At 40.9% G+C, this 18,211-nt stretch overlaps 1 protein-coding gene across 4 annotated transcripts in view; it reads right to left on the bottom strand.

The window, feature by feature from the left end:
- Nucleotides 1–18,211, bottom strand: part of IRAG2 (inositol 1,4,5-triphosphate receptor associated 2) — a 55,514-nt gene that overhangs the window by 19,411 nt on the left and 17,892 nt on the right. For all 4 annotated transcript variants that reach the window (XM_067559251.1, XM_067559250.1, XM_067559249.1 and 1 more), the window contains exons 12-22: nucleotides 16,614–16,673; nucleotides 16,440–16,504; nucleotides 16,238–16,340; nucleotides 13,995–14,108; nucleotides 13,117–13,218; nucleotides 7,896–8,059; nucleotides 6,164–6,278; nucleotides 5,619–5,781; nucleotides 3,380–3,441; nucleotides 2,368–2,439; nucleotides 1,063–1,171 (exon numbers count right to left, since the gene is read on the bottom strand). In XM_067559251.1, coding sequence (XP_067415352.1) covers nucleotides 1,063–1,171; nucleotides 2,368–2,439; nucleotides 3,380–3,441; nucleotides 5,619–5,781; nucleotides 6,164–6,278; nucleotides 7,896–8,059; nucleotides 13,117–13,218; nucleotides 13,995–14,108; nucleotides 16,238–16,340; nucleotides 16,440–16,504; nucleotides 16,614–16,673 — 1,129 coding nt within the window. The remainder of the gene's footprint in view (nucleotides 1–1,062; nucleotides 1,172–2,367; nucleotides 2,440–3,379; nucleotides 3,442–5,618; nucleotides 5,782–6,163; nucleotides 6,279–7,895; nucleotides 8,060–13,116; nucleotides 13,219–13,994; nucleotides 14,109–16,237; nucleotides 16,341–16,439; nucleotides 16,505–16,613; nucleotides 16,674–18,211) is intronic.

Here is an 18,211-nt window from a genome sequence, read left to right as displayed (position 1 = left end):
AGGCGCAGGGAGCTGTAGAGAAGTATAAGCAGACTACAGGTGGGTGGGCATAAACTAGCAAAGTCCATTTTAAAGGGGAACGTGACCAGCAGTCCAGGGTTTACCAGAGACCATTGACACACTCACATTTGAACAGCAGAGACCATTTGCCACACTGCAGTGTTAACAGCCAGTCTCTACCTTACACAACTTTCAGATCTGACAATAGCATATGGCATTTTGAACTGGAGCAGTGATGTCATGGGGAGAAGGGAGGATGGTAATGTGCCGGAGGCAAGGCAGCAGCACATATTGTAGAAAGTAACGTTGTACATTGCAGTGGAAATAAAACCTTGGTTAGAGCAACACTGGGCTCCCATACAACAGAGACCCATAGGGAAAGAAAAGGGAGGAATTGCAGACATTGAATAAAATGACATCTCTGCAGAAATCAGCATACGGTGGCATTATAGGAAGGTGACCAATTGGTGAGATGAAGTCCACTGACCCACACATCTATACCAAGACGTAGCCTGGACTCTCAAGTACAGGCCAAAGCTCGGAATAAATGAAGCAGGCAAAATTGGGATGTTAAAAGCTCATTCTTTGATGCCATAAACCTGCTACATACAACGTAAGTTAAACAGCCTCATCATCAGTGCTGGAGACTGGTGGTACAGCCATTATTTTTATATAACAAAAGCGCTTCAGGTGCTATTTCCAGTTGTCTCTGAGACGGCTCATGAACCACACTGCTATTCTTTATATCTAGAGACCAATGGATCCAGCTGGGCAAATGCATAAGGGTATAGTTTAGACCCATTAAAGGCAATGGCAAGATTTCACCATAGTGGGTCAGGCCAGATTCATATTGCGGCACGGGCAATAGATGCTTATAGCAAAGAATAGCTGTGCTTGATCGGTAGAACAATTTCCATGGTCCATCTTTTCATCCTTTGCTATTTCAGATTTAGCTCTATGTTACATTAAAAAATTTTAAGTCATCCACCAACACTTCTGCACTTCAGAAGAGAAGGGTACAAAAAGGAGGCAAAAACCAGAAGATTAACCAGCAGATCTTACCTAGCAGAGGTGTATAATACCAGCATGAATATCCTAAGGAAGATGTCTGGGGAAGTCCAATCCACTGAGCCACTTCTTGGCCCCCAAATCTTTTGAAGCAGCAAAATTGCTAATTGGAGAAGGGAAAGTTTACTGCAGGTTATTCTTCATCATGTTACTTACAGCAGTGTCTAAGGCCAGCTAAAAATGATCCCATTGTGCTAGGCACTTTACACACTGAATACTGGAAAAGTGAACAATGTGATGGTGGCTGACATGTTAATGGCACATTTTTTGAGTGGTGGGTTCAGTTAGGAAGGGATAAGCTAATGAGAAAGTGAAGTAAAAGAAAAGGGATGCTGAAGGGAGGAGGCGAGCAGGACAGGGCAGGGGAAAAGAGGGTAAGAGAGGCAAGTGTGGAATGAAGTAGTGCTGAAGAGAGCGAGCGTGAGATCAGAAAACAACCAAAGCAGTCAGCACAGAGCAGAAAGTCCAGTGAAGGCTGTAGAAAGTTGTCTGAATGGCTCTAATTTTGCTGTTTCTGCACTGGTCCTACAGGGTGCAGTCTGACAGGCTCTCCTCTGCAGTTCCCCTCTCTGCTTTTCCCCTCCCCAAACATCCTCACCACCCAATGGACCTGGATAAGAAGAACCTCCTGGGTCCCAGTTTCCTTCCATTGTATATATATGTTAGCCATTGTTCAAAGGAGCCTTTTAATGTTCAAGGCCAATCAAATAATTAGTACTGGAAAGGATTTATGCAGCAGTAACCATCCATCCACATGCAAGTAAAGTGTTATTGTACATGGTTCTGAAAGCAAGAAAGTGTCTGTATTTTAATGACGAGTTTAGAATTCTTGAAGCAAGATGACATAGTTGAACTCAAACTAAGTCTTCAGCTTTTAGTCCTTCTGAGGAGGGTCATTTATTAAGAACCTATGTCTTATAACAGTAACTCTCCAAAAGTAACAGAAGACCATATTTTGCCACACGTGTTTTACAGAAGTTGAAAGCAGGGACAACAGTCAATGGAAGGGATACACCAAAAGTTTAACTTTGCAGAGAGAATTTTATCAAGAGATCTGGATTTCCATTTCCCAGGTGCACAATGTTTAGAGTGAAAATATAAAGCAAGACATAAAAAGAAAAAAAGTGAGTCAAGAATAGGATAGCATTTATACATTGCAAGTTCTTAAGGCCACTCTTAAAGCTATCTTAAAAAAAAGTTACCAGTTTTGGGCACAGTTCTGGTAGTCTGTGTGTCCCCCCCCCCCCGATGGGGAAAAAGGTTTAGGATTAACAAGAGTGGCCAGAATCTCTCACTTACCTTCTCTTTTACTGTCTCTTGGTTTAAACTGCACAGTGGACTGTAGTCACTAGACTCCCCATCTACACAAGTCTGTTGTAATAGGAAGATAAAGTTAGGGCAACTGAACAGGGAGAGACAAGTATACACTATTACTGCTTGTAGAAGCAGTATTATCGCTTGGATATGTGATTAATACCCTTCCATTGGAGGGATTCTTACAGTTAAGCTATCAGGGTACTATCCAACTTAACCAAATTTTGCTATTCTTATCAATTCTTTCATTTAAACTTTGCAAAAGCATCATTTTGCTCATGTGAGTTGTCTCTAACTTGACTCCGTTACCTACGTGAATAAGCTTAGGCACACGTGGATGTATTTGCAGGATTGGGGCCTTAAAGATAAATGCTTTACTCTACATCTTGGAGGGAGCACAACTTGTGTCAAAATAAAGCCAGATCTTTTAGTACCTGAGTAAATAAAGGTTAGAATAATAGGGCTGGTTGGGGAATTTTCCAATGGAAAGATGAAGTGTTACTGATGCAATATATGTCCTTTTTTATTAGCCTCTTCCTCTTACCAGACACACAATCAGTGCTCCCATTTGCCTTCATCCCCTCCTGGTTTTTTTAAATGGCCTTCAGAACAGTGAAGATGCACATTGTTTAGTACGTGGCAGTCAAACAAATACACATTTTAAACAGGGAAGATATGAAGGTAACATCCCTTTAAGCACATGACCTCCACCAGTTGTTAACCATGAGTGCCGACAACATGCTCAGTACTGAACCACACAGTGACAACATCTGACCCAGGGAGCTCGAGGAGGGACTCTGAGGGATACATGATGATCTGCTTGCACAGTTTACTTCAGCCAGTACATTGACACAAATTAAACACTAGGGGGGAAAAAAGTAGCTTAGCTGTTACAAAAATGGCCCCAAGATTAGATGTTAGACAAATTGTAGATGGACATTCACCCTGGTGTCTTTTGTGCCATGAAATGCTCTCTTCCACCACCAGTTGAGCATACCTGACACAGAAATCCACAAAGTTGCCCTTTAAACAGTTTTTCTCTCAATGCGTTAACAGTGGCTATAAAGAGACATTTACATATCACTGCATGTTAAATTATAAAGAACCATTTTAGGTGCTATTATTGTTCCTTTTTACCTTGTTTTTGCCCATCATGGACAAGTTAAAGCTATTTGTACCTGCAATTTTAATGTATTCTGAAGATTTTAAACAGATGCATACAAGAGACCATATTCCACTGTGGGGGAGATACTGAAACTGTCCTAGGATTTGCTCTAATTTTCCTTTCCTTTTTTAAATACAGAAAGGGATGTGGTTTGTATCAGTGCTCTACTTTTTTTTAGAATGCAATAGTACTCTGAATAATGGCTCTAAAAATGGTGTCGTAGGACTCCAGGTTTGTGCCTGAATCCAGATCATATTTGAGATTTTTTCCCCCTGGTTTTATTTTCGCTTCCAGCACTGCGCACTGAGGCCTGAAAGTGCTCTTAAGAGCAAGGACAGTCCTTTTGCTCTATGTCTGTATAGCACCTAGTGCAATAGCCCCCGACACTAAATGCAATACAAGTAGAAGTTGACGGTATTTTGCTTTATGTATCGTTGCCGGTAATACTTCAGGAATGGAAATTTGGTTAATTGTGGCTCATCTCTCTTCAACAGATTAGAATCCAGCTCTCAATAGCCACAATTGGCTCTTTCAGCCCTAGTTGCTGTAACAATTAGTGCTATGTTAACGTACCAGAGACCCAAAGCATAGGGTCAATTCTGACACCCTTACTCAGGCCAAGTCATACTTTTCTCAGCAAATAGTTCCATTGATGTCAGTACTGTATTGCTAGCAGCGGGACAACTTGTGGAGCAGTGTGCTCTGCTACGTGAGCAGGGCATCAAAGTCTGACCTTTGAGAAGGAAGCAGACCTGACTGACCACACAAAGGGAGTACATGCGAAGCAGTGCCATTTTTACCATCAATTCTCTGTCCATTAAATCACTAAGAACTGGCTTTAGAGAGTATCCTGTTCAACAAGAGAGACTCCCAAAATCATTTTAAGCCAGACTCCTCAACTGGGAAGTCAGCATAGCTCCCCTGGCTTCATTACATAGGCCCTCTGTTTTTAAATGGGATTTTTTTGCATTTATTTTGTTCTTATCAGGTACACTCCTGTCAGCATCTACCAAGGAAAACACGACACCATTTCCATTTTTACGCCTCTGCTGTGCAGCTAACCCCACAACTAATGGGTGAACATGGAAACGCAGCATGGGCACGCACACTTGCTAGGTCAGGTAAAATGGTAGCTTGAATATACCTGCAACTTGTAAAGCCATCTTGGTTTTTGCAATACTGGGGCAGAATATTCTTAGAGTACCAGTTTCAGCTAAGTGCTTAGGAGCGTGTCTCTGCCTCAGTTCAGCATAATCTTTCAAGAAAGCATTTTGGTTTCAAAGCTTCTAAATAATTTACAATGCATCCCTCCCTCAAGCTTTTTCTTTAGCGTGCATGTCCCCATGACAGCATGGATCCTATGTACCCAGAGCCATAGCCTCAGCTAGTGTAAGCCATCATAGCTCCATTGAATCAGCTGGAATAGACAGAGACTTTCAATATTGACACTTTCTGAGCTATTGCCATTAAGAAGGGAATACTAGATAAATGTATGCAGTCTCAGAAGTTTAGGAAAAAGACCTTCCTTTATATTTTAAAGGAATGAAACAAAGGGACACATCTGCCCAAGCATGGCAGCCTCTAGGCTGAGAACAGTTGTTTCACACTGCAGAGGAACCCTGTACAGAAAGCAGAATGGGCAGCATTGGATAGTGCCTATAGTACAGAAAGTCGAGGAAGCAGGGCAAGCGGGTAACTCCCAGTACCAAAGTGGTTGCATAGGCACAAGAACAGCATCTTCAGCTACACTGCTCCTCAACACCTAGTACTGACTCAGAGGGAAAAGTGCCTCCTACCGAGTCACCAGCCCCATATCTGGCAGCAGTCTGGAATTTGTGTTAGAGGTTTTCCTCGGAAAGGCCAGCAGGTCTGGACCTTGCTTGGCTCACGTTCTGTCTGGATCATCACACAAGGAGGAATGACTGCAGCATTCCTGGAAGGAAACAGAACTTCCACAGAGTGAAGTAACACAAAAGGTCACCTTCCAGCGTGATCTCATTTGACTCTTCCATTATCTATCTGCAGCCTAAGACTCGCCAGTGCTACAAGTCAATATTACATAAGTACTTACTTTTCTGCTCTTTAGCTTTTTCCTGAAGTGTCTGGCAAGAGCGCATTAAAGCTGTATTCATAGCCTGAAGTTTTCTCTGTTCAGAAATGGCTTCCTCTAACACACACTGCAAAGATTTGGCTTCTTCCCAGGCAGAATGAAGTGCCCCATCTCGATCCTTAACCTGAGCAGAGAATAATAATTTAGAAAGTAAATAGCCCTGACTAGCACAAAAAGGTCTCTACTGTTCATGCAAATGAAACTGAAATGCATCTGTTCTTTCAGGAAGTGATAAGCCCCTACTGAACTTCTGCATTTTTACGTATGGCTGGACTGTATGGGAGCTATTTCGGAGTTTTGTTTTTTTTAAAGCCACCACAAATATGCAAAGCTGCCTCTTTCATCAGCAGGCTGTTGACACCACCTCCTCTGCTTTTACTTCCTCTGCAAGTCACAGTTTTGCAATGAGGCAGTTCATTCCAAACAAAGCACTGTTTCCTATCGGCTAGCAGAGGCGTGTAAGGCATAAGTTTCTGGTGCGTGGATCACCCAGTCACTTCCCCTACCTGTTTGCTGGAGTCCTCCAACTGTTTGGTAGCTTCTTGGAGCTGCAAGCCAAGAGCATCTGCCCGACTGACAGCTTCTTCCTGCAACAGTTTGACAGCTTCCAGCTCGTGTTGTCTGCAGGGGGCAAGAGTGCAAGACACAAGCAGTTCCTGACAGTTCAGAAAAACATGCCTTGGAAGTGAGACACCCAGTCACTAAAGAGACCACATGCTAGGTACCATATTATAAAGCTTTAACATAGTTTAACTTCCCAGACGCAAACACGGGCTTAGAGATTAGCCCACCACCAAGTGAACAAGGCTGTTTGTATTCATCAGGCAGATCAGAAGAAAAGTAGGTTTTCAGAGTGTTCCCAGCCACCCACACCTGTGAAAATGCGATGCAAGCGCTGTCGAGATGAATTCCAATGTAGAAAAGGAGTAGGAGATCACTACAACAGTACCAAATAGCTTAAAAAGATATTTTAAAGACTTATCCTAGACAATCCATTTAGGTATTTTAAGGAAAAAAGTGTTAAGAAGATTCCAAGTCAATAGCATCAGTAAAAATACCAGAAGTGGACCCTGCAGAGAGTTAAGGATCACCACAGTTACCCAGCTTTGATTTGTCAGTCACTTGGTGCTTTAAAGGGTGCTTCAGTGAGATCAGGTGACAGCTACCAATGGAAAATCAGCACCACACAAGTCCCTGTGACAGGAGGTGGCAGTTCAGTGACCCTTAAACTTCTTTTGCATTGCAGAACTGTGGGGCTGTATCTAAACCGAGCTTGTTGTGAACATCTTCCCTCAGTTACAGCTCCCGTGGGAGCAGCACCCACCACCACCAGTTTTACATCAGTGTGTTCTGGAGCTGTGCACACCAGCTGCTGGCCTAACCTAGCACCACACCAGTGGTGGGAGATTCAGAAAGACACAGGAGTAGATCTGGCCAGGAAGACCCCATGCTTGCTCAGACCCAGAAAACGTATGGACTCCAAGCCCTGAGACGTTAACTGGTATACCCAGATATGAGTGCACAGTAAGGGGTACACTGTATATATCAACTCCCTATGTATATATGTAGGTAATACCAAGTAGACAGGCCAGGCATCTTCCTTTCAGGAGAATTTATGCATGTGTAGGGAACAGGTTAGATAAGCTCATCTGGGTAGGATCTTGAACAGCTGCTTCTTGAAAACCTGATGGGAGTTTTGCAGCTATGTGCTCTTGTATTTATACAGCAGTGTTTAAACCCACGTGTGTACCGCAAATAAAATGAGGTGAGGAATGTTCTTTCCTAGCCTACATTTACACATTTCTCCTGGAAGAAAAGAATCCACTCAGAGCTCAAATTTTCCCCCCAGCCACTAGGAAATCAAGGCAGTATGCCACCCTGAGCTAGAAATGGTTCTATCTGGCATAGCAGCCACTTTCCAATAAGTAAGGTTGTTTGCATACCAATGATTGATAGACCATCAACTTCATACACAGCCAACAGTTCTGCTTAGTTAGTGGTTGCACCTGCAAAATATGCAGCTTTTTAACTGCTTATTCTGTGGTCTGTCTGGTGTTTTAGAATGTCTCTAAAATGGTGTATTCTTACTTGATACACAGAGGATAACTCCATGTCGGATAACACATTTAAATAAGTCTTCTCACAAAAGGAGCATGCAATTTGTTTTCAATTTTAAACAGTTGCATTTGGAGTGGCATGTGTCATTTACATTGAGGGGCGGGGAGAACTTAGAGGTACCTGGAAGAGAGTTCTTTCCTGAAGTGAAGCTGCTCTGTTCTTATTCTCCTCAGATTTCCTGCCATTCTCACAAACTCTTTATCTAGGGATTCTCTGTGTTCTTCTAAGAGATGGAGCTTTTTAATCCAGTGATTTCTCTTCTCTTCTAACACTTGCTTGAGATCCTATTCATTTTTAAAAGTTAAAAATGCCCACATGGTTATAAGAGTGTAGCATAAGGTTTATGGACATGCCACCTAGAACTGTACAGGGCCTCTGATCAGCAGAGATAAACTAGTAAGGAATGGAGGATAGGGAGAGGCTAATAAAAATCCACATGCTTAACTGCCCACAGTAAGTAAACAAGAAGGCTGGACTTCACGCAACATTAAGTTTAAACCCACTCCATTTTTTGAAGGGGAAAAAAAAGAGATAAGGACATATAACAGCATAATCAGTACAGCTGTTTGAAAAGTGGTTTTCAAATATTTTTCAAAGGAAGTAAATATTTTTGCAGAAAAACCATTTTCAAAATCTTCCATTGAAATTAAAGACAGTTTGATGCAGAAAAATTGGTTTCAGACTACAAAAAAACATCATATTCTCTTTTGTCTCCTAAACACCCCTCACCCCGCCTCCCTCCCTCTAGGAAGGGAGAGGAATCAAAACCAAATCACCAAAAATTTCTTTTCTGAAAATAAAAAACAAGAGTTTTTCCATTCACAGTGAAAAGTTCTCATTGCAGTGAAAATTTTATTCAAATGAAAAAAATTGTAGCAAGTGATGTTTCCTTTAAAACTTGTGGAAAATACTTATTCTTAGACCAGCCAGAATAATCACTAATGCATACAAGCTTTCCAGATATTTCAGAGCATGCCATTGTTCACTATTCTGCGTTTATGGCTTCACATTAGGTGAAGAGATAGGCAGAGAGAGTGAAAGCATTTATGCCTTTTAGTGGCATAGGAGAAATTAACTTCAATTGCAGCAACTGAAATGTTTCAGGGTATGGATACAGCACTACCTGAACACTTTTTGAACTGTTTCTTGGCTTACAATTCCACTTCTGCTAAATGGGGAGGGGGGGGTGAGGATTACTATGTGAATGCAATTTGTACAGAGGAAAGCAGTTTACACAGTGACTAGCCTAACTGCTGAAATTTCTCATGGTACTTGAAAAATCACACAAGGCCAGAAAGTTATTGCCCATGCCACTTATTCCCAAATAAATGTCTGACCTTTCAGATACAAATCAAGATCCTGACAAGAATTCCTTAAACAAATTTAGATACCAGTCCTGGCAATAAACTGTTCTATTCAGAGAAGTGGTTCAAGGACACAGCCAGACATTCTTCTTACATGGCAGCTAGTGTTGTCCAGCTTTTCTAGTAGGACCATGAGACTACTTGGGTCCCATTGCAATGTCTTAAAGCCACTATGAATAGTAACTCTTGGCTTTCTTACCAGATGCAGAAGGAAGACCATAATCCTTCCAAAAGGATACTATAGTTACTTTTAGGCTATACTCCTTTTTCACCAGTTGTTCATTTATAACAATAGACCTAGTGGAACTTCTTAAAAGGAGCGTGTCACATGTGCTCGGAGAGCTGTACCGGCTGCCTGTTAGTTTCTGGGGTGGAATTTATAGTGTGGATTCTAACCTAGAAAAACCTAGACGGTTTGAGATCTGATTGCTTGAGAAAACTGCTCTTCTTATGAGAGATCAATTAGTGGAGCTGACAAGGTGCACCCTCTTAGCATCAAGCTCCTATTTGAACCGGGGTGAGGGGAGAAATGGGTGTGTCTATCTTCCAAGAAGTCTGAACTAAACTCCCCAGCTTGGTCTGCAAGAGTCCACTTTGTTAACCCCATCTTCCCCCCAGCTGCCTCTGGAGTGTTTTGGGTGAGTGCAGATAAGTTTTTTTGGTTTTTTTTTTTTGGCCTGTTACTACTATAGGTTAGAATTTGATGGTATAAGTGCTGTCTTTCATGTTAGTTGTATTTAAATGTTGTATGTTTTTAATTGTCGCAAGAAAGCCAAGAGCAGTGGATGAACACTAAGAAGTTGAAAACAAATTATGGTCTATTAGTGCATAGACAAGGGAGATTATAATCCTGAATATCCAATTAATATCCACTGGCAATTAAAAGCCAATGGCTGAAGCTGAAGTTATTTAAAGATCTTTTAAATTGGAAACAAGATGCAACTTTTTAAACGGCAAAGGACAATAAGCCATTGAACAGCTTACTAAGGGATGTGGTACTTGGGGTCTTTAAGTAGATCAGACCTTACTACTTGACATGATATAGTTCAGTCACAAGTTATTGGACTCTATATTGGTCCCTTTCTTTACAGAGAAAAATACTGCAGGAATTTTTTATTTAAATTGTATGGCTTTTGCTACGCAGAAAGCCAGACAAAATGTTCACAAGTCACTCCTGACCTTCAAGATCTAGGATATTTTACTTTGAAGTAAATGTGGCATCTGTCACCTTTCGAGTGTAAACTTCTCTCATCAGTTGAATAATTAGGAGGCTCAAGAGAAATTGCAGTAGGACACTAGATAGTTTTAACAGGCTAAGTAGTAAACTATTCCTAATTCACCACAAGAAAAAAAAAGATTCCTGAACAATTCCTGCTTTGTCTTCCTGAAGAGACAGAACATCTTCAATAATAATAATGTAGTAAGGCAAAGTCAGAAATTACATGGACCGTGGTGGAAGCTATAGAAGCATGACAGCAGCATACCTAGTCCTGGTGCCATTTTAAAATCTGCCAAGATGAGGCCTCTGTCCCAGATATCCAGATACAGCAATAGAAACAAAACTCATGCGAGGAAATGACTATTGTAAATTAACAAGGGGGAAACGGTAGTGAGAGAAGAATTTTACATAGGTTATTTAGCTCTGGAAAGTCCTAAAAGGAGTTTAGGCAAACGTTGGGTGTTTAATAGGTGACTTTCCCTTCAATATACTTACATAACTGCATCACTTAATAGGAGTTGCAGTTACAAATATGTACTACAACAAAGTTTAATGCATTTAGCAAAGAAAGCCTGTCTGAAGAATGACTTTTTTCTTCATTTTTGTAGGTTTCAAGAGGAAGGGGCACAGGACTGAAGCGTTAGTAACATTGCTAACTTAAGCCTTGTTCTTTGAATAAGGACTTGCAACAATTATTGTGAAAGAGGTGACCACAATTCAGAATGTTTGTTCCCTTCTGAGACTGCTCCTGAGTCAGGCTCTGCTTCTATATTGCAATCAATCAATGTAAGAACTAAACAAAGTAATTAAGAGAACATGTCAAATTTCTAGGATGGCTCCCATTCAGAAGCAATTGTATAGTCTATCAACCTGACTACATGCTGTCTATTGTAGAAGTCTGACAAATCTAAAATGTATGAAGTTACTTGCTTGAAAAACATTTCACACCCTCTTTGGGTACTATCCGTTAAGTGCTGGAGCAAGGTGGAAGTCTGACCAGTTCTTAGTTTGGGTAAATCTCCTACACAAGTCACAAAGGAAGTGACCAGGCCTGACCTCCCACATCCTTTCAAAAAAAAAAAAAAAAAAAAAAAAAAGTATTTCACAGAACAGATGGGCAATGTTAGTGGGAGTTAGAGCAATAATGTTTTTGAGACAGATGTGGAATATGCTTCGCTTTCTGAAAGAGAAAGATGGTAAGGATTAGAGATGCTCCCCCCCCCCAAAAAAAAAAAAACAAAAAAAACACAATAGTTTTGTTGGAAATTGAATTTTCATTTAGATTTCCCATGAGATTTTGATAAACACAGCCTAAAAAAATGGTTCAAATAAGAACAAGTGTTTTTCTTTGTTGAAAAACCTAAAAGATTTTTTTAAAAAGCTGAAGTTTTTCCATGATGATTTTTTTGATGAAAAAAGTTATTTTAGATTAAAAACCCCACACTTCAGTCAGTTCTAGTCATACTCAGCCATTTGTAGGTCTCAAGGGTACAGTTTTCCTATGTTGCTCTGTCTAGGTAAAGACTATAAGGCCAATATGGGGAGGGCTGTGGGGAGAGAAACAAACTGGTCTCCTCTCTAGAGCACATGTTTCTAGTCATCCTCAGATATTTTTGCTTCCAAACCCTCCATTCACAAGCTAAATGTAAGTAGCCTAGATAATGCCATGCACTTCTCTAGAAGTAGGGTTATAAACCTTAGGGCTTGTCTATACATAAAGTGCTGTGCCACTGTAGCGCTTCAGTGAAGACACTACTTACTTACACTGATGGAAGAACCTCTCCTGTCAGTGTAAGTACTCCACCTCCCCAATAGGTGGTAGCTAGGTTGATGGGAGAATTCTCCCACTGACCTAACGCCGTCTACATCAGGGGTTAGGTGAGTTTTGCTCAGAAGGTGTGGATTTTTCACACCCCAAGTGATGTTGTTATACTGACCTAATTTCCTAGTGTAGACTAAGCCTTAGTTGCCATAACTAGATAGGTATAGCAGTACTAGCCTTAGGCTTATTTTCAATCTTGTGTGATTTAGCCTGTGAAGTAGGAGAAGATAGCTTGTTTAAGAGCTGGGCTAGCAAGCTTCTCTTGGCCTCAGCAGTCCTTTTGAAAGAGGAGTTTCTACTGAAGATTAAAAATGTACTGCATTGTGGGATATGCAGTCTGGCCAAGGAGCCCTGGCCCATAGATAATGGTTGCATGAGATATCCAAACTACAGATTACATGAGGCACTGTGGTGACATTTCCACATTAAAAAAAATTGATTAAGTTTTTTGGCTAAAGTGTCATTTCCCTCACAGAAGGACCCCTTCCCCATTTTCCAACCAGCTATAATGGAGATGTTTTCATTTCACCCTCAGTACACCTGAATTTGGAGTATGTCATGTGGGTAGAAGGAGTTCAGCTTTATAGATTTCACAGCAAGAACACAGTACAATGTTGGTTTTCCTCATGAAATCATTTACTTTATCTGCCCTTCTTTGCAGGCAACTAAAAGCATAACCACAAGGAAATGAGACTTTATAGTGATATACCAAAGAAGAAAGGACAAGAAGAGGGGAAGTAGGGTATAAAATGGAGAGGTTCCATTTGTTTAAAAACCAAAACAAAACTGCCCGTCCCTTAATTAGAAAGCCCTTCAGTGTTATCAGTCCATCATCTGAAGGATTGCTTCACCGGAGAAACATCCTACCTTAGCTTTCTTGCACTTCACCACCACCACTTCAGAAATAATGTGGCTTGAAGGAGCAGGGTTACTCACCACAAGCTTTCTTTCATAAGTCTCCCTCACGTTCACCTCAGGATCTGCTACCCATTGCAAAGCGGTCACAAGAAGTTCCTTCGCTTCAGAGGCTTCCTCTTGCTGCAGAGATACATATTAACAGTTCAAACACTTAATGCTACACAGCACCACCTAAGCTTCAGATCAGACTAGTAACAGTACTAGAGAGAAGTCTCTGGTAAGTGATGCATCTTAGAAGTAACTGGCAGAAAGCACTACCACCAGATAACTGGATTCAAGTAGTGTCCCAAAACTGCCTCACTTCAGGTCTTAATTATAAATCACTTTATGCACCTCTGCGTGGGAGTAAGAGGCCATGGGCTATTTATATTTCCACTTTACTCTCTTCCCTTCACACAGATTCTGTAGAACCATTACTCCCCTCCTCCCATACAGGAGAGTGGGTAGGGACAGAAGCTCGACTGCACACACCACTTGATTATGCACTGGCCACCACAGCTGAACCAGTGCAGAAGGGGTAGGAATAATGACCAGGGATAAGGCTGGGACAGATTACTATAGTAACAGGGAAGCACAGGACAATCACAATTTAGTTCAGTTCAATCTCTGAACCGCTCCTGGGACAGCACAAGTACGCATTTCCTCTTACTCAGGTCTTATGGAAACTCCAAGGTTCAGTCCCAAAGGAAGGAAATGAATCTGACACGGAGATCTATCTGATAAGTTTGTTTTAAATTAGTTAGAGAAACCTACTACAGGAAAGCAGGAGGATATTCCTGAGACCAGTTCTCTATCCATTTATCAATGTGGAAACATTGACTGTGGATGTTTTGAAAAGTGTAAAAATCTTAAAGAGCCTAACATTTCTGTTTATAATTACTTATGCAGGATCATACCAGTTTTTGGATGGTAGCCTTAAATTTTTCTCCCATTTGTTCAGGCCCTTGCAGTAACAATAGCACCTCTCGGTCCAATGTTTCATCCAAAGCCGCCCATTCAATTCCAGTGATCTATGTATTTAAAATACAAAAATTTATACACTTTATAATACAAAGACCAGCACCAGTGACAGAACTTTCAGGAGTATTACTGTGTTGGGTTTACTAAAAGGTCAGCGTTACTGGGGATTTTTAAGCCTATCAGGGCGCTGCCTTTTTTTTTTTTTTTTTTTTTTTTTTTAAAAAGCATCATGGAGATTTAAGAAGTAGAAAGGTAAGTGCTGGAATGGTCTGAGTGAGGTAGATTCTCCTCCCACTCAGCCACCCACATAGGCAACAATGGACAGGCTATTAGGAATCCTGGAGTCACAGAATAGAAAGGAGTCTACCTGTTTTAATATGATCTCATTCCTTGCTATTGTACAAGATGAAAAACTGAGAGACTTACTATAATGAAGGCTATTGTTAACACTTCTGCATATGGATAGAAAAACAATAAGGTAAAGCAAAATCCAACAATACTACCTATCCAATTATTCCTCATGCTTTCAAGTCCATAGAAGGGAGTGAATTTTATCACTACTTCATAGTTCCCTGCAGTATCTCTCTGCAAATGCCGCCCCTTCCCCTGCACTGGTCAGTGCACTCAGAAAGTGTTAGTGAGCAACAGACTCCCTTCACTGACTAAACTAGAAGCTGTCAATGCTGTGAGGAAGGCTTTTAAACGTGTAGCTGGACAAACTCTTCATTACACAAGCTAGTGGGACCATAGGTTGTGTGTATCATAGCAATAATTTTCTTTTAAAAGGTTGTGTCAGTGACAGAAGTACAAGCGGTCCCTGTCTGTAACAAGACAGTGCTGTAGGGCAGAAAGGTGTAAGCAAAAGTAGGACAATACTCTAAAGTCAGTCCTTAGAGAAACGAGCACAGAGCGCCAAGTCATACAGGAATGGAACTGGGACTGCACTACACAGTAAAGCAGCTATTTTTCCAATAGTTCTTTCAGAGCACTGAAAAGGTAAGGGTGTTGGTAGCTGGGTATCAAACTTTTGCCACTAAGTTGGTCTAACTCCAACCCAGGTTGGAAGGATCCAAAAGTGGCTGCCTTCAAATGGCTGTTCAATCTAGCGAGTTGGTGTTCTCAACTGACATGCATTCAGCAGAGCTGGGTGAAGAGCTGATTTTTCAGTTCACTGGGGTCAAATGGAATTGAAGAACTGAAGAAAAGTCTGGTGAATCAAAAAAAAAAAAAAAATCCATTTTGGGTCAAATAAAAATGTTCAACCAGAAATATTCTGTTTTGTAAATCTAACCCTATGAAAACACCCCAAACAGTTGGAGGAGGCAGCCACCCTCCTGACAAAATTGTGCTCATCTGGGATGTGAGAAATGGGGGTTCTTTTGCCTGATGTAGAAAAGAGATTTTAAGTTGGGTCTCTCACACTGCAGGAGAGCACACTAGCCACTGAGTTACGGGATATTCGGATATAAATCTCCCCAGTTGAAGGTTTTTCACTTTTTATAATTAAATAGTCATTGGATCAGGGACTTTGGTCTCCCCCCTCCTAAAGGATTGCCTCAATTACCTGGCCCGGGAGTCACTTACACTTTCTCCCTGGCTCAGTAACTATTCACGGTCAGACAATTCATAGTCATTCAAGCAGACAAGGAATAGCCGATGGGCCTCCTTCTTTCCTCCTATTTTATGAATAGGATCTAAATCCTGAAAAGAAATTTCTGGAAAAGCTATATGTGGAATTGGCATCAAATTTGCCAACAATTTTGGGTTGACCAAAACTGCATTTTTGGGTAAATAAACTATTTGAGCAAGTTTGTTTGCCCCACTTGAGTGTCCACATTACAAAAACCACCACAACTGACACCCACTGACAGGCTTAGCAGAGGCACGAAGATTTAAGTGAGCTTGAATGCTGAACAGCCTAACCAACTCCTCCCTTCCTTCCCACTCATCCTCTGCTGGGGGATGTGGTCCTGACGCATGTGATAAGCTTGTACTGCCATGGCTGTACTTGTGCGGTGATTGTGGACTTCAGACTCCAGGCTATCAGTTCAGAACCAAGAACCCCCTCTGTGCATAACTCACAGTGGTTTCAAGTCACAAGAATCCTTCTTAAGTAGGAAATTAGTAGTGGTGCAAGACATGTACATAATTTGAAGTGTTTAAGCTGCAAGTTTCATACCTCTGAAGATTGCTGAGCAAGTGCCAATTCACTGTGCAATGAATTTGTCCCTTCAAGGATGCTGCTGTTAAATTTGTATATTAGTGGGAAGTCTATGCCATTTCTAGAAAGAGAAAAGAACAGCAAAGATTTTGCATAAAAAAATCTACCAAGTTTTTTCTAAGAAAAGAGAATTACTGGGACTCCCAATTCAGATACTCACGAAACCAGCTCTTGCTGCATTTGTTGCATATCATTCACCAGTTTATTTTTTTCCACCCGTAAATCCTAGAATTACACCCAAAGCAAGTTCATAAGTTTACTAGTTCTACAGAAGAAGAATCTATAAAGTCTATATTTTCCCTTATGCTCCCACAAGGAAAATCCAGTACTGTACCTCGATTACAGAGGAGTATTCCACAATGGTAGACTTAAGTTCTTTGATGTCCAAGTTTCTCTGGGGGTGGAGGAAACGGAGAAAGAGTTAGTGGCATAGGACCTAGTGGCTAGCAAACTGAAATTAAGTAACTGGTATTACTTCAGTTACTCTGTACATGATGCTAACTTGTCAAGCAAGGAAGTACGTTGTGCCACTAAAAATTTGAATTGCAGCTCATGATCTTCCAGCGCTTTACCCAAAAAAAAAAAAAAAAATGAAAAGCAGAGCACTGCTATTATAGAAGGGTAAACCGAGTAAAGGTTACTTATAACTTTGTACATTTGGTTGATTTTTCAAATATCATAGAAAGTTGCATTTGAGACACAATCCTAAAAAGAAAGCAAAGTTTGGACTCCTCCTCCTCTCCCCCCCCCCCCCTTTAGATCCCACTCTCTCTTCCCATTACGGAGATTCTTCACAGCTTGTGAATTTTGTCGGTTACTTATTGATTTCTTCATTGCATTTTACAGGTGCAAGTAGTAGGAAATTAAATCAAAAGACATGTTTGGAACTTCAGGCTGGTTTGGTTTTAAAAAGCCTCCATTCTTACAGCTGTGGATTTTTTACTATAGGGTTTTTTTCAAAAGTATGTCAGGAAGTAAACACTCCCTCCATTTAGCCCATTTCCTTTTCTTTAAGAGCACGGTACAGGACTTAAAGATTAGCTTCAATTTTTGCCTATTATAAGCTTTTGTGGAATGCTAAACTGTATTATACCGTTCAGCCACGAGGCGGCATTGTGTGCAAGGTATTAAACAAACCTCGACCATTCCTGCCAAAGCATTAGGATGAACTCATCTGGCGCGTATAATCAGCAAGCTATGTAGCCAGCCCCTATCTAGTACAGAAGGGCATAACACCAGCCACCACTACAAGGATTACCCTCCTGAACTTTAGTGGCTTAGATAAACTGAAACTCCAAATTTATACCATGTCTGGTTTCAGTCTGAAGGCTCTGTTTGGAAGAGACAAGTTGCATAATGTTTATGCAAAAACAAGATTGCTTTATCTAATTCAGATCTCTGTAGGTGTAGGCACAGAGAAGAAGGCTGCACAAATGCAAAATAAAAATCAAGTCAACTAAGGGAAGCATTGATGTGAGTGTTTCACATTTCAGTCTTGAAGTGTGGAATTAAAGTGACAATTTACTGCCCGTTTATATGGCTAAGCATGTTTCCGAGATGGATTGCAGTTACAATAACAGATAAATACTCAGTGGCTGAGCTACAGAGAATTCCTTAAAGCAGCAGCAACATGAAATATGAATTTTACTGCACTCTCCTTTTTACTACTATTTTAAAACAGCAAGAGTTCTTGTTTAAAAGGGGACTAAGTGGATTGAGAACCTATGCACCAACGAGCAAAGAAAATGAAGCTTCTGTAAAATCTATTCTACAGCAAATTTAAGCCTGGGACACTGGAAGATGATCCACCGGCGCCCCCCCCCCCCCCCCCAAAAAAAAAAAAACAAAAAAAAACAAAAAAAACCCACCCACCACCCCTGAGGATTGAGATCAATTTAACTTTCATCCTCACACGTCCTGTAGATGCTGCCT

This window comes from Emydura macquarii, unplaced genomic scaffold, assembly GCF_026122565.2.
Source record: "Emydura macquarii macquarii isolate MOO-44397 ecotype Brisbane River unplaced genomic scaffold, CSIRO-AGI_Emac_v2 contig_2205, whole genome shotgun sequence".
In the NCBI taxonomy this organism is placed as follows: Eukaryota; Metazoa; Chordata; order Testudines; family Chelidae; genus Emydura; species Emydura macquarii.
The sequence above is the reverse complement of the archived record's forward strand: the minus strand, read 5'-3'. Positions and strand labels throughout refer to the sequence as shown.